At 39.1% G+C, this 16,164-nt stretch overlaps 1 protein-coding gene and 1 pseudogene across 51 annotated transcripts in view; both read right to left on the bottom strand.

Moving 5' to 3' along the window:
- Window positions 1–16,164, bottom strand: part of AHI1 (Abelson helper integration site 1) — a 219,446-nt gene that overhangs the window by 109,179 nt on the left and 94,103 nt on the right. For all 50 annotated transcript variants that reach the window (XR_015133236.1, XR_015133238.1, XR_015133239.1 and 47 more), the window contains one exon: window positions 3,405–3,522. Coding sequence is in view for 20 of the 50 variants with exons in the window: in XM_086317985.1 (XP_086174111.1) it covers window positions 3,405–3,522 (118 nt within the window). In the remaining 30 variants the exon portion in view is untranslated. The remainder of the gene's footprint in view (window positions 1–3,404; window positions 3,523–16,164) is intronic.
- LOC147366186 (corrinoid adenosyltransferase MMAB-like) lies at window positions 14,482–15,738 on the bottom strand (annotated as a pseudogene). The gene is made up of 2 exons (XR_015133244.1): window positions 15,048–15,738; window positions 14,482–15,009 (listed from the first exon to the last, which is right to left on the bottom strand). The product of XR_015133244.1 is annotated as a corrinoid adenosyltransferase MMAB-like (transcript).

Here is a 16,164-nt window from a genome sequence, read left to right on the forward strand (position 1 = left end):
TCACGGTAATCCAAGTCTATGCCCCGACCAGTAATGCTGAAGAAGCTGAAACTGAATGGTTCTATGAAGACCTACAAGACCTTTTAGAACTGACATCAAATAAAGATCTTCTTTTCATTATAGGGGACTGGAATGCAAAAGTAGGAAGTCAGGAAACACCTGGAGTAACAGGCAAAATTGGCCTTGGAGTACAGAATGAAGTAGGGCAAAGGCTAATAGAGTTTTGCCAAGAGAACACACTGGTCATAGCAAACACCCTCTTCCAACAAAACAAAAGAAGACTCTACACATGGACATCACCAGATGGCCAACACCAAAATCAGACTGATTATATTCTTTGTAGCCAAAGATGGAGAAGTTCTATACAGTCAGCAAAAACAAGACTGGGAGCTGACTATGGCTCAGATCATGAAATCCTTATTGCCAAATTCAAATTTAAATTTGAATTGAAGAAAGTGGGGAAAACCACTAGACCATTCAGGTATGACCTAAATCAAATCCCTTATGATTATACAGTGGAACTGACAAATTTATTTAAGGGACTAGATCTGATAGACAGAGTGCCTGATGATCTATGGAATGAGGTTTATGACCTTGTACAGGAGACAGGGATCAAGACCATGCCCAGCAAAAAGAAATGCAAAAAAGCAAAATGGCTGTCTGGGGAGGCCTTACAAATAGCTGTGAAAAGAAGTGAAAAGCAAAGGAGAAAAGGAAAGACATACCCATTTGAATGCAGAGTTCCAAAGAATAGCAAGGAGAGATAAGAAAGCCTTCCTCAGTGATCAATGCAAAGAAATAGAGGAAAACAACAGAATGGGAAAGACTAGAGATCTCTTCAAGAAAATTAGAGATACCAAGGGAACATTTCAAGAAAAGATGGGCACAATAAAGGACAGAAATGGTATGGACATGACAGAAACAGAAGATATTAAGAAGAGGTGGCAAGAATACAAAGAAGAACTGTACAAAAAAGATCTTCACGACCCAGATAATCACAAAGGTGTGATCACTCACCTAGAGCCAGACATCCTGGAATGTGAGGTCAAATGGGCCTTAGGAAGCATCACTACAAACAAAGCTAGTGGAGGTGATGGAATTCCAGTTGAGCTCTTTCAAATCCTGAAAGATTATCCTGTGAAAGTGCTGTGTTCAATATGCCAGCAAATCTGGAAAACTCAGCAGTGGCCATAGGTCTGGAAAAGGTCAGTTTTCATTCCAATCCCAAAGAAAGGCAATGCCAAAGAATGCTCAAACTACCGTATAATTGCACTCATCTCTCACGCTAGTAGAGTAAAGCTCAAAATTCTCCAAGCCAGGTTTCAACATTACATGAACCGAGAACTTCTAGATGTTCAAGCCAGTTTTAGAAAAGGCAAAGAATCAGAGATCAAATTTCCAACATCCGTTGGATCATCGAAAAAGCGAGAGTTCCAGAAAAACATGTATTTCTGCTTTATTGACTATGTTAAAGCCGTTGACTGTGTGGATCACAATAAACTGTGGAAAATTCTCAAAGAGATGAGAATACCAGACCACTTGACCTGCCTCCTGAGAAACCTATAGTCAGGTCAGGAAGCAACAGTTAGAACTGGACATGGAACAACAGACTGGTTCCAAATAGGAAAAGGAGGACGTCAAGGCTGTATATTGTCACCGTGCTTATTTAACTTATATGCAGAGTACCCATGAGAAATGCTGGAGTGGATGAAGCACTAATTGGAATCAAGATTTCTGGGAGAAATATCAATAACCTCAGATATGCAGATGACACCACCCTTATGGCAGAAAGTGAAGAAGAACTAAAGAGACTCTTGATGAAAGTGAAAGAGGAGAGTGAGAAAGTTGGCTTAAAACTCAACATTCAGAAAACTAAGATCGTGGCATCTGGTCCCATCACTGCATGGCAAATAGATGGGGAAACAGTGGAATCAGTGAGAGACTTTATTTTTTAGGGCTCCAAAATCACTGCAGATGGTGACTGCAGCCACAAAATTAAAAGACGCTTACTCCTTGGAAGGAAAGTTATGACCAACCTAGACAGCATATTAAAAAGCAGAGACATTCCTGTGCCAACAAAGGCCCACCTAGTCAAGGCTATGGTTTTTCCAGTAGTGGTGCACGGATGTGAGAGTTGGACTATGAAGAAAGCTGAGCGCCGAAGAATTGATGCTTAGTTCTTGAACTGTGGTGCTGTAGAAGACTTTTCAGAGTCCTTTAGACTTCAAGGAGATCCAACCAGTCCATCTTAAAGGAGATCAGTCCTGGGTGTTCATGGGAAGGACTGATGTTGAAGCTGAAACTCCAATACTTTGGCCACCTGATGCGAAGAGCTGACTCATTTGAAAAGACCCTGATGCTGGGAAAGATTGAGGGCAGGAGGAGAAGGGGACGACAGAGGATGAGATAGTTGCATGGCATCACTGGCTCAATGGACATGAATTTTGGTATCTCTGGGAGTTGGTGATGGACAGGGAGGTCTGGCATGCTGCAGCTCATGGGGTCGCAGAGAGTCGGACATGATTGAGTGACTGAACTGAACTGAACTGAACTGAATATGTAATCAGCGATATTACACTAACTTCATATGCAAACTCCAAATACCTTCGAAGTAGAAGAGTAAGATCGTTCCTAAATTTCTAAATAAATTAAGCTGGTCTTTTCAAGCTCAAGTTTCCTCCTCTCTCTGTCAAAGACAACTGTTTTGTCATTTTCAGTTCTCTGAAAGATTTCCATCTTTCTGAAAGATTTCCATAGTAGAAAAAAAATACTAGGAAATACCAAAAGCTAATGAATAGAAGCAGACATCTTTCAATACCAAAAATACACACTTCTCATCTAGAGGGTTTTTCTTTGAGATTCTTTGAAAACCTTATTCAAATTAATTTAAAATATTCGCCTAAAATTTGCAATTGTATAGTTTGTTTCAACTCTGTGATTGATATACATTTAAATAACTAGCTTCTTTGTATCTTTTGTTAATTTTCCAATTTTGAAGAAACGTGATATTTTGGCAGGCAGGATGCATCCTGTTTCTACCAAAATGCATTTTACCTGGGGTTTCTTTGAAATGAATCACAAAATCTGATTATCCATAAACTATGGTTCCTTTACCCAAAGGAAACTGAATCAGATATAAAATTCATGTTCTGTGACTTTTCAATTATTATCTACTCAAAAGACTAGAGGATGAGAGTATCTACCATTAAAGTTACCAAATTCAAATTTGCTTTTGAAATAATTCAGTGATTTTTAAAGAAAAAAATGCTGGAATATAATTCACCAAGTGTGAAAACTGACCGTTATAATGCTATGAGCCGTACTTCTGAAGTGAAATATATGACATCCATTAAAAAATAGAATCTGAACATTTAATGAATAGTCAAAGTAAGAAAGGGGCTCACCGGTTTGAGTGAAACCAAACTGACGCAGAATCTGATGAGCGTCCAGCATGTTTGATTGTTTTGACTTAGACTGCTGTGAGGAGGCTGATGTCGAAGTGAATGAGAGATTTTTGTTGACCTGTAATAGGAAAGGCAAATCAGAAATGAAAGCGTAATTTCCGGGGTTACTGATGCAAATAGTGGATGAGAAATATTTGCTTACGATGCAAACCAGGGAACATGTCAAAAGAAGTGACAATGATTTATATGCTTAGTTTTTAAGAGTTTACAAAACTCTATAGTTTTTACAATCTGCCTTACTTTGAAAACAAGTTTGCTTATCATGGGACTAACTTTATTAGTAACTTAGAGTGGTCTTAAAAGTTATGCCAAAAAAAAAAAAAAAAAATGCAAAAATAAGTGACTCCCTGACTGCTTTCAATTAAGAAAGAGTTTTTAAATGTTTCACATCCACATTTCCTTAGCATTTTTGAAAGAACAAGTACTTCCTTTTCAGATACTGTACAGAAAACACCTGTAATGTTCATGTTTATATGTATCACAGTGACATAGATAACACAGCTGCAACTTAACTAGCCAAGTGAAATAGTTTCTGCCGTATCAAAAAATCTTATTCTTAAGACAGTTTTCAAAAAACAACTCAAATAATGAACAAGCAAAATTTCTATAAGTAAATACAATGTTCAGTAGCACAAAAATTCTACTACAATTGTGCAAGTACAATGGTCTGTACTCAGAAATGAAATGAAATGAAACGAGTAACAAGTGCAACATTGTAACTACATTGTAAGTACACTGTAACACTGTAAGTGTATGAAAAACACACTTCACAGAAAAAGGCTTAAATGTTTAGTAAGTTAGTAAATTCATCTTGCAGTTCAGATAATTTCAGCAGCGATCTAGTCTCTTTTTCATTATTAATAAATCAATCATTATATCTTATTATTTTTACCACTTTCAAAAAGCATGATAAAATGTGATCGAATTTTGAAAAAAATGGAAATGTTTAAATTTCTAATTTTCTGTAAAAAAGTAATCTGTTAATTAACAAACTATTAAAAATGACAGTTTATGGTATGTAAATATTAGTATAGGAAAGTAGCTCCTTTCTCTTTTTTGAAATACTCAAAACTACACAGAGGACTTCCACTGTATTAGTATTTAAAAATTCCCTTTTGATGTTCTATACATAGAACAACAGTACTGAGTTGTGGTTACATGCCCTTTATCTGACTCATTATTTACATAATATTTGTAAATGCTTCTCTTCTTTCAAACAGTGACAGTAAATGGTATATAAGATTAAGTTTTTCTTTTGAAAGAAAGATAATTTTGTGAAAAAGTCAATTAAGATCATGTGCAATTATAGCTCTAAGATTCCTAAACTATTGTGGTATCATCTTATGAAAAATAAAAATATTTTCGAAAGTAGTTACTAGATGGGGTCAAATATTACATCAATGCTAAGAAAAATTATCCAGCTAGAAAAATTCTATAAGAAGCCATTATTAACACTGACCAAAATTAAAGTTGACTATTTACATTGATACAACAGCTAAAGTAACAATGAAATCACCTAAGATCATTGAATTTCATTTTCCAACTTTAAATGGAGAAAATAAAAACAGTAAATAAACTTCAAAGGAAATGTGCTTGAAGACTAATAATAATCATTGGTATTAAAACATAGGTTAACCCTAAAGCACTAAATAACACTAATGAAATAGATTAAACAGAGTATGTTCACAAAGGGGATCCTAAAGTGCTATACAAATCAAGTGTTATATAAATATTAGTTATTATTACTAACATTATTACAAGCAAGGGTACTTAGAAATATGAAACGCAGTAAGATGATGCAGTAAATTTTTCAGAATGCTATGCTTTTATATGGAAGTACTATATACAAAATGACAATTTATCACTTAACTATTTAATTCACTTCTCTTTTTTAGAATCATTTTTCAGTTTACTTCTATGTTCTTGAAAATTTTAATCCTACCTATCAAACAAAGCATTTTGAAATCTGGTGCAAAAAAGCAGGTGTATGCTGGACACGCACATGTGCACACACACACATACACACAAATTTGCTTTTCAGTCTTCCTCTTCAGAAAATTACTTGTGCTAAAGCAAAAAATGAATACCAAGAAAGCTCAAATAGGATCCTTGAATGACTCCACTCAAACTGAAAGACTTGCCACTTTTTCTAAGTAAAATGCTGTTTTAAAAAATCCAATTATGATCTACAATTACATGGTTTTTCTAAGCATTTCTACACTTCTGCCCTCTCTTGACATATCTTTAGAGACTATTCAAATGTTCGTGAAGTGATGAGTGGCAACATAACAGGGAGGATAACTTAGTTTCTAAGGTATGGATAATTGTTAATCACTACCCTCCAATACTTTGGCCACCTCATGTGAAGAGTTGACTCATTGGAAAAGACCCTGATGCTGGGAGGGATTGGGGGCAGGAGGAGAAGGGGACAACAGAGGATGAGATGGCTGGATGGCGTCACCAACTCGATGCACATGAGTTTGGGTAAACTCCGGGAGTTGGTGATGGACAGGGAGGCCCAGCGTGCTGCGATTCATGGGGTTGCAAAGAGTCGGACACAACTGAGTGACTGAACTGAACTGAACTAATAGTGATCTGAAATTAGAACTCAAAGTATTTTCAAAGTGAGCTTATACATATTCACTAATTCATTTAAAGGAAGAAAAATAATAACAACCATTATACAGAGTGAAGCAATATCTATTTTTGAAACATATGCTGTGGAAAAGAATTGCTTAATAATTTTACAACAACAGAAAGGTTGGCTAAGATAGTCTACCCTACAACAATCTATCCTCTTTTTACAAAACACTTTTCTGCTTGCCTCATGCAAAAACCACAGTCTGCCAAAGTCAGTTTAATACCTCCATACTGTGCAAAATGAGAAGCATAAAAATTTAATAAAATTCATAATGGAAAAAAGAAAAAAACAACCACCTAGAACTGCCAAGTTAATCACAAAAACTGTTTTGCCTGCTCTTTCAGGGTATAAACAGTTTTGATAAAATATGCAAATACTAATTCTCTAGGAGGAGTTAATTTTCATGTTAAAAAAGTCATTGCTCTAACCTCAAATTGAATGCACAAAGCTAAACAGGCTACAATAGTTTACCCTTTAGTGATTAAATTGTAAAACCATTGGGAGATATGTAACACTCATTTCCATATATACTTACAAGTCTAATCCTTTTAGCTGACTTTATATGCTTTATTAACCTGAAGAATTGTTTTCAAAGTTTCAATTTGTGAACACACTTCAAACTTGATTTTAATGATAACAGAAAAGATATTAACACTGTTTATACACTTATGTTAACAAATGTGTCCCCCTTCTTCTGGACATCTATTTTTTTTAAACTAAATTTGAACAACAATGCAGATAACACTTTAATTTGAAGACACTTCTAAAACCAGCACCTAGGAAATTTTTTTGTTGCAAATTATATGTCTGCTGTAAAAGTTAAAATCCCAGTATTACAAAACAAGTTAAACAGAAAACTTGAGCCAAAGTGAGATTCAAGTTATCTGAAGTCAGTTATCTGAACACCTCATAAGTTCTAAAAGCAACTTACATTTCTGTGATATAGAGGTTAGTAAAACCTAAGAAATGAGTAGGCCGTGATGTCATAAAGAGAGATGCAACATGATCTCTCTAGGTCCTAGATACTGCCCTTATAAATTGCGACAATGAAGTGAGGGATAGGGAAGAAACATTGTTACTGTTAAATTTTTACAGTGGGGTAACGAGCTAGAAAATCTCTCCTCAAATTAGTTCACCCCCTACAGTATTAACTAAACCAGCATTCAAATGGGGATCAGTCATCACATTTTATTTTGTAATATTTAATCAAGATTTTTTGAGTATAAGGGCTGGTGGTTCAAAAATTACTAATATATTCCCCTGTATAAAGCTCAAAATTAACATCTAGTACTGGTTCAAACCACTTACCCAGTAGTAATATGCCTCAGAGAAAGCCAATTAACCTGATGCATACTACAGTACAAACCTTCACCTCCTTTCTCTCAGTATATTTCCTTACTCCAGAGAGAAAATTTGGTTCTGAACCCCCTGAAATCCTCACTTCCAAGAACAAACCTCTTACACCTGTCCTCCTCTTTCTTTCCAGTGTCAGATAAACAGGTGAAAGAGAAATTCGCTCAGTCAGGTCCAACTCTTTGAGACCCCATGGACTATACAGTCCACGGAATTCTCCAGGCCAGAATACTGGAATGGGTAGTCTTTCCCTTCTTCAGGGGATCTTCCCGACCCAGGAATTGAACCAGGGTCTCCTGCATTGCAGGCGGATTCTTTACCAACTGGGCTATCAGGGAAGCCCAGATAAAGAGGTACTCTTCCATTTAAAATTAATCCCCCAGCTGTTCCCTTGAAGATATCTTTGCATGCATGCTTAGACGTGTCTGATTCTGTGCAACCCTATGGACTGTACCATGCCAGGCTCCTCTGTCCATGGAATTCTCCAGGCAAGAATACTAGAGTGGGTTGCCATTTCCTTCTCCATGTGGCTATCCTTAAGGCTCTTCCAAATTCTCTACTAGCTGTTTGTCTACAGGCTATAAGCATTAATCTTTTCACTTTACTACAAAATAGAAAACAAGTAATTCTTACTATGATTCCATAAATTTCCTTAACCTTCATTGAACGTTAAAGTTTTTGAAAAACAGCCAATAACTGCTATCTATATAGCTCAGCCATTCACTTTCAAGCAGCTACAACAAAGCTTGTATCTATCAGAACACTAAATCTGAAACTAAAGTCATCATGGACTTCAAATGATCAAATTTGGCAGATTCACTCAGGCCTCTGAGATATCTGACACTGTCAATCACTCTCGTGTTTCTGGGAAACCATTTTTTGTTGGTGATCCTGCCACTGCTTCTCTGTGTTGCCTGCTAGACCCACTGGGCTCTCTACTTCGTTCACACCACACGGTTATCCCAGGCAAAGATGTATGTTTTCATTGCTTCATCTGCCTTTCATGTTGACAATTTTTTCATGTAAAACTCTTCTGATCAGTAAGTTCAGAACCAAACTAACCTTTCCTATGCTGTTCACTTCCTTGGGGAAAGCTCTCATCACCCACTCTGCTGTTCCAGCCAGACAGATGGGCATCACCCTGGACAGCTTCCTCACACTCCACACAGAGTTCTCATTTAGGCAGTCAGGTGCTCTGGCATCTGATTCCACTCCTTCATCATCAGTGCTACCACTGCAATAGTCGTCTCCTGATTTGTCTTCCCATCTACTGATTCTTCTTCTATACTGCTACCAGGGTGATTTTTCTAAAATGCTAATTTGATTGAGCAACACTTTTGTTTAAAACCCATCATCAACTGTTCCACTGGATAAAATCCATACTTTTTAGTATAGCAAACAAAGCTTTCTATAAGAACTACTAGCCTTCCAACCTTACTGCTCTATCTCCTATGTTCCAGCTGCAACAAATTGCTCCCCAGACATTCCACATTGCTTCATGTCTCTGTGACTCGGTTCATGCTTTTCCTGTTTCCTGGAATGTGCTTCCTTCCTGGCTCCATCTTCCTTTTTGATATTGACTTCTTCTCAAAGCCTAAGCTCAAGTGTTACATCAGGCACGAAAAGTCTTTCAGACTTTCCCATTAGAACTTATCTCCTCCTAATTTCAGTCAGCCCAGTTGCTCAGTCGTGTCCGACTTCTTCGCGACCCCACGGACTACAGCACACCATGCTTCCCTGTCCATCACCAACTCCTGGAGCTTCCTCAAACTCATGTCCATCGAGTCAGTGATGCCATCCAACCATCTCATCCTCTGTCATTCCCTTCTCCTCCCACCTTCAATCTTTCCCAGCATGAGGGGCTTTTCCAATGAGTCAGTTCTTCCCATCAGGTGGTCAAAGTATTGGAGCTTCAGCTTCAGCATCAGTCCTTCCAATGAATATTTAGGACAGATTTCCTTTAGGATTGACTGCTTTGATCTCCTTGCAGTATCCATACATCAGAACTGGAAAAACCACAGCTTTGACTAGACTGACCTTTGTTGACCAGACGGACCTCCTTCTTTGTCTCCCCACTATTCCCACATCTTCTAGTATCATGGCACCGGTAGTACCTTAGGATGCTTACCTAGTAAGTTATCATCCATGAGACTATAATCTTTTTGAGGGTAAGGGACGGGTTTTGTTTATATACATTTGTTTAGTAAATGGCTGGTATAACCTTATAAAAACTACACAGAAGTCAAACTCATTAACACATATGAAAGCAGTGCATGTTTTAAAACCTTACCCAAATTTAAGGCGGTATTTATATTCAAGACTTCTCAAATGTAACTGACTTTTTGATGATAAGAATTACAGAATAATGGGCTTAAAAGTAAGAAACTCAATCAGATCAGATCAGTCGCTCAGTCGTGTCTGACTCTTTGCGACCCCATGAATTGCAGCACGCCAGGCCTCCCTGTCCATCACCAACTCCCGGAGTTCACTCAAACTCACGTCCATCGAGTCAGTGATGCCATCCAGCCATCTCATCCTCTGTCATCCCCTTCTTCTCTTGCCCCCAATCCCTCCCAGCATCAGAGTCTTTTCCAACGAGTCAACTCTTCACATGAGGTGGTCAAAGTACTGGAGTTTCAGCTTTAGCATCATTCCTTCCAAAGAAATCCCAGGGCTGATCTCCTTCAGAATGGACTGGTTGGATCTCCTTGCAGTCCAAGGGACTCTCAAGAGTCTTCTCCAACACCACAGTTCAAAAGCATCAATTCTTCGGTGCTCAGCCTTCTTCACAGTCCAACTCTCACATCCATACATGACCACAGGAAAAACCATAGCCTTGACTAGACCAACCTTTGTTGGCAAAGTAATGTCTCTGCTTTTGAATATGCTATCTAGGTTGGTCATAACTTTCCTTCCAAGGAGTAAGCGTCTTTTAATTTCATGGCTGCAGTCACCATCTGTAGTGATTTTGGAGCCCAGAAAAATAAAGTCTGACACTGTTTCCACTGTTTCCCCATCTATTTCCCATGAAGTGGTGGGACCGGATGCCATGATCTTCGTTTTCTGAATGTTGAGCTTTAAGCCAACTTTTTCACTCTCCACTTTCACTTTCATCAAGAGGCTTTTGAGTTCCTCTTCACTTTCTGCCATAAGGGTGGTGTCATCTGCATATCTGAGGTTATTGATATTTCTCCCAGCAATCTTGATTCCACCTTGTGTTTCTTCCAGTCCAGCATTTCTCATGATGTACTCTGCATGTAAGTTAAATAAGCAGGGTGACAATATACAGTCTTGACGAACTCCTTTTCCTATTTGGAACCAGTCTATTGTTCCATGTCCAGTTCTAACTGTTGCTTCCTGACCTGCATACAAATTTCTCAAGAGGCAGATCAGGTGGTCTGGTATTCCCATCTCTTGAAGAATTTTCCACAGTTTATTGTGATCCACACAGTACCCATATTTAAATCTAGAAACAGGGGTATGAAATAATAGAAAAATATATACATATAGGTCTCTGGCCCTAGTTCTTGGCACAGAACTCCTAAAACTGTTGTCAAGCATCTTTTGTTCTTCTATTTTATCTTTGACTCTGATTCCGTAGTTGAAATTGCAAGTTAAAGTGTTAGTCAACTTAGCTGTGTCTGACTCTTTGCAACCCCATGGACTTTAACCTCCTACCATGGAATTCTCCAGGCAAGAATACTGGAGTGGAGAAATATACCCATGCACTATGGGTACCTTATTTTTGACAAAGAAGGCAAGAATATTTAATGGGGTAAAGAGAGCCTCTTCAATAAATGGTGCTGGGAAAACTGGACAGATACATGTAAAAGAGTGTTAGAACACTTCCTAACACATACACAAAGATAAACTCAAAACGGATTAAAGACCTACATGTAAGACTAAAAACTGTAAAACTCTTAGAGGAAAACATAGGCAGGACACTCGATGACATAAATCAAAGCAAGATCCACTATGACCCACCTCCTAGAGGTAACAGAAATAAAAACAAAAGTAAACAAGTGGGACCTGATTAAACTTAAAAGCTTTTGCACAGCAAAGGAAACTATAAGCAAAGTGAAAAGACAACCCTCAGAATGGGAGAAAATAACAGCAAATGAAACAACTGTCAAAGGATTCATTTCTAAAATATACAAGCAGCTCATACAACTCAATGCTAGAAAAACAAACAAACCCAAACAAAAAGTGGGAAAAAGACCTAAACAGACATTTCTTCAAAGAAAACATACAGATGGCTAACAAACACATGAAAAGATCCTCAACATCGCTCATTATTAAGAGAAATGCAAATCAAAACCACAATGAGATATCACCTCACACAGGTCAGAATGGCCATCATCAAAAAATCGACAAACAATAAATGCTGGAGAGGGTGTGGAGAAAAGGGAACGCACTTGCACTGTTGGTGGGAATGTAAATTGATAAAGCCACTATGGAAGACAGTATGGAGATTCCTTAAAAAACTAGGAATAAAACCACCATATGACCCAGCATGGAACAGACTGGTTCCAAACAAGAAAAGGAGTACGTCAAGGCTGTATATTGTCACTCTGCTTATTTAACTTATATGCAGAGTACATCATGAGAAACGCTGGGCTGGATGAAGCACAAGTTGGAATCAAGACTGCCAGGAGAAATAACAATAACCTCAGATATGCAGATGACACCACCCTTATGGCAGAAAGTGAAGAAGAACTAAAGAGACTCTTGATGAAAGTGAAAGAGAAGTGAAAAAGTTGGCTTAAAGCTCAACATTCAGAAAACTAAGATCATGGCATCCAGTCCTATCGCTTCATGGCAAATAGATGGGGAAACAGTAGAAACAGTGTCAGACTTTATTTTTTAGGGCTCCAAAATCACTGCAGATGGTGACTGCAGCCATGAAATTAAAAGATGCTTACTCCTTGGAAGGAAAGTTATGACCAACCTAGACAGCATATTAAAAAGCAGAGATATTACTTTGCCAAGAAAAGTCCATCTAATTAAGGCTACGGTTTTTCCAGTAGTCATGTATGGATGTGAGAGTTGGACTATAAGGAAAGCTGAGTGCAGAAGAATTGATGCTTTGGAACTATGGTGTTGGAGAAGACTCTTGAGATTCCCTTGGACTGCAAGGAGATTCAACCAGTCCATCCTAAACGAGATCAGTCTTGAGTGTTCATTGGAAGGACGGATGTTGAAGCTGAAACTCCAATACTTTGGCCACCTGATGCAAAGAATTGACTCATTTGAAAAGACCCTGATGCTGGGAAAGATTGAAGGTGGGAGGAGAAGGGGATAACAAAGGATAAGATGGTTGCATGGCATCACCGACTTGATGGATATGAGTTTGAGCAAGCTCTGGGAATTGGTGATAGACAGGGAGGTCTGGTGTGCTGCAGTCCATGGGCTTGTGAAGAGTCGGACATGACTGAATGAATGAACTGAACTGAGTATAGATGACATTAATAATTAAAAAAAAAAGATAAAAGTCCTCTGGCTTCAAGAAGCTTACAGAGAAGTATGGAAATTCAGACACGTAAAGATTAGAGCTGGAAACAATATCACGTAAAATCTAAAAAAACAGAAAGAAGGAAGAGAGGAGAGGAAGATGAACAGAAAGAAAGAATAGAATTGTTCCTCCCTGAGGAAATTCATACTTTAATTCTGGAGAATATAGGCAAAATTAATTATAATTTAAGGCAGAATAAACTCAATTAAAATACATGCCAATTATGAATCAATATGTCTGGGAACATGAGAAAAACAGATTAATCCCATTTGTGAGGAATCATACAAAGCTTAATGGAAAGAAATTCCTCCAGGCAATATCATTTCTGATATGATTCAATCCATCTCGAAACAAAGGAAAGAGCAAGGAAATTTGGAAATTATAAGTCTCTGTGAGAGCAATGGAAGACTTCTAATACCAATTACTGTCCTGGAAGTAAAGAGACGAGAACTCTTTATCTTCCCATCATCAAATCTTTATCTGAGCATCTACCCATAGTTTCTACCTATGTGCCTATCAGAGAGGATGAACACTCACTTCTCTTTAGGCCAGTTTCTCCACTGGCATTCAGAATTTGATTCCCTCTCATTTCTTCAAGGACTTGAGTCCAGCAATAACCACCTCCATGGGACGTTATCAATTTCTCTGTCACCACCGAATTATTCCCAGCAGCAAATAAGCATACTTTAATATTGTCCATCTAATGTTCTGCTCCAGTTGCTGCTTCTCTGCTCCTCAGTTAGAATTTCTTAAAAGAATGGTCTACACAGTCTCTGCTTTATAGACTCCCATTCTGTCTTCAACCCACTTCAACTGAGCTTTTCTCCCAGCCACTCACTGAAACTGTACTCATCTAGGAAACCAAAGGACATCATCCTGCCAATTTTCTGTCCTCGTTTTACTCATTCGCTCAATAGCATGTGACTGCTTATCACTCCCCTTTCTTAAAATACCTCCTGTGAGATTTCCTGACATACTCTCTTCAGGGTCTCAGGTATTTAGCTATACTCTCTCTCCAGGTGATTGTACCAAATCTAACAGTTTAGAACAAATACGGCTTTTACCCTGAACTCTCCCCAGAGCTCAAGACTCAAATATCCAATTGCTTACTTCTCAGCTACATTCATATAGAAAACTCCACGCCAGTAGTCCTCATCTCATTAAAAAGCTCTACCAGCATCTACACAGTGGCTATAAAAAGCAACACAGAAGTGATTTCTAAGTTCTCGTTCTCTCACTTACACCACATCTAATCCATCACCACATTGTGCTGAATCTACTTCCAAAATATATCTTAAATCTGTCCACTGCTTGCACTCCCATTATTATAACTCTTAAACGAATTCAAGGATTAGACTGAAGTGGCTTTAATGCCAGGTGGCCTATGATCACATAAGCAAACCAAAATCTAAGCCTGTAAATACTTCGAGGTTTCAATACTGAAACCTAAGGATAACTAATCCCAATAGCCAACTGAGCTTTATTTTTATTTTTTTGCAAGCCTTTCCCCCTTTATTCTTTTTTTCTGCTTGGTTCCTCGATGAAGCAATCACTTTATCTTTCTTTCCTGCAACACCGACTTCATTCCCACTTCCTCGAAGACCGAGGAGAGCCCAGGGGAGGAGGGTAGGATTCTCCACCAGCCACAGCTCCCAAAGGAAGTGTCAGGGCTGTGAAAGGAAGCCGGGTTTGGACAGAAGACCAGCTTCTGGCCCCTGTGGGTGAGATCTTCAGGGATCAGGATGCGAGGGCGAAGTCTTCCCTTCACCATTGTCACTTCCATTCTTTCCCAGAGCCTCAGGTGCGGTCCAACAGGTCATTGTTCTTGTATATCTTTTCTGGATTCCCTTCCTTCATGGCTGTGTATCTGGCTAATGTGAAGAGACAGTCACTGAGTCTGTTTAAGAACTTGACCACGTTTGCATCGGTCTCACCCGTCTGGACAAGAGGCACCACACGTCTCTCGGCTGGGCTACACACGGCCCGACAGAAGTGCAGTGTGGAGCTGCTCTTGCCTCCTGATGGGGTGTAGTCTCTGGGTGTTGTCACTCAGTCCTGTCTGACTCTGTGATCCTATGGACTGCAGCCCGCCAGGCTCCTCTGTCCATGGGATTCTCTAGGCAAGAATAAGGCAGGATGAAAGTGGTGAGTGGGGGCAGCTGGCGAGAGTATCTGTCGATCCACTGCTCCAGCTCCAGGATGAGCCCCGCCTCGAACATGGCGTGTTTTAAATGAGCCTCTCTGGCTGAGGAGCGCGGAGTCGCCAGGGCAGAGCCGAAGACCTACAGGGAGCACTGGATTCTCTGAAGCTCTTCCACAAACGGGTGGTCCTTTTCTGCAATTAATTCCATAGCAAACCCAATGGCTGAACTTAATTCATCTGTAGTTCCCACAGCTTCAAACACCTGGTCGTCTTTGGGTGGTCTTTCTCCAGTGAAGGTGCTAGAAAACCCTTTGTCTCCTGTTTTGGTGTAGATCTTGGGGACCTAGGGAGTCTTCGAGGAAGGCTGAGGCCTGTCCCCGTCTTCCACGCCCTGGGGGCTGCGACTCTGGAAATGGGGACACAATAGCTTGCGGGCTCCAAGACACCCGCGCAAGCAAAGGCGACCTCCCGGGCCCCACACAGCCATGCCCCAGGCCTCTCGTCGAGGAGCCCAACTGGGCTTTAAACTATAGCCAATCAGTAACTTCCTTGTTCTGCTTCAGCCCTTTCTCTCTAGGAGTCTTTCCCCAGCTCCTGCTGGTGAAAAGCTTCTAAATGATCCTAAGCTTGGCCCTAACCAATTCGAATAGATTTTTGCTCAAAGAAAACCCTCCTAAAATGTTTAATATGCCTCGGTTTATCTTGTAACACCATACTAGTATAGGCCACAATCTCCTCTTCCTTGAACTGAAGACTATTACTTGCCTTTTAAAACCCATTCTCAAAATAAATAAATAAATAAAATCCATTCTCACGTTCTTTCCAGGTTAACATCTCAGTCACTTGTTTCTCTAATTAATATCCTAAACTCCTTACTGAAGGATAGTAGAATATGCCACCCAAAAATGTGCCTCTTTTGCATAAGGATTACTTTGAGAAACTATAAACACAGGCATTCTGAACACAGAGTGGAAGCTATCTTTTGTAAGAGAAACAGACATTAGAATGGGGTTCTATACCAAGAAAAAGCCATCTATCATTAGGGACAACT

Source organism: Bos grunniens, chromosome 9, assembly GCF_055505025.1.
Source record: "Bos grunniens cultivar Pamir isolate PY7600 chromosome 9, Bosgru_T2T1.0, whole genome shotgun sequence".
NCBI classification, from domain to species: Eukaryota; Metazoa; Chordata; class Mammalia; order Artiodactyla; family Bovidae; genus Bos; species Bos grunniens.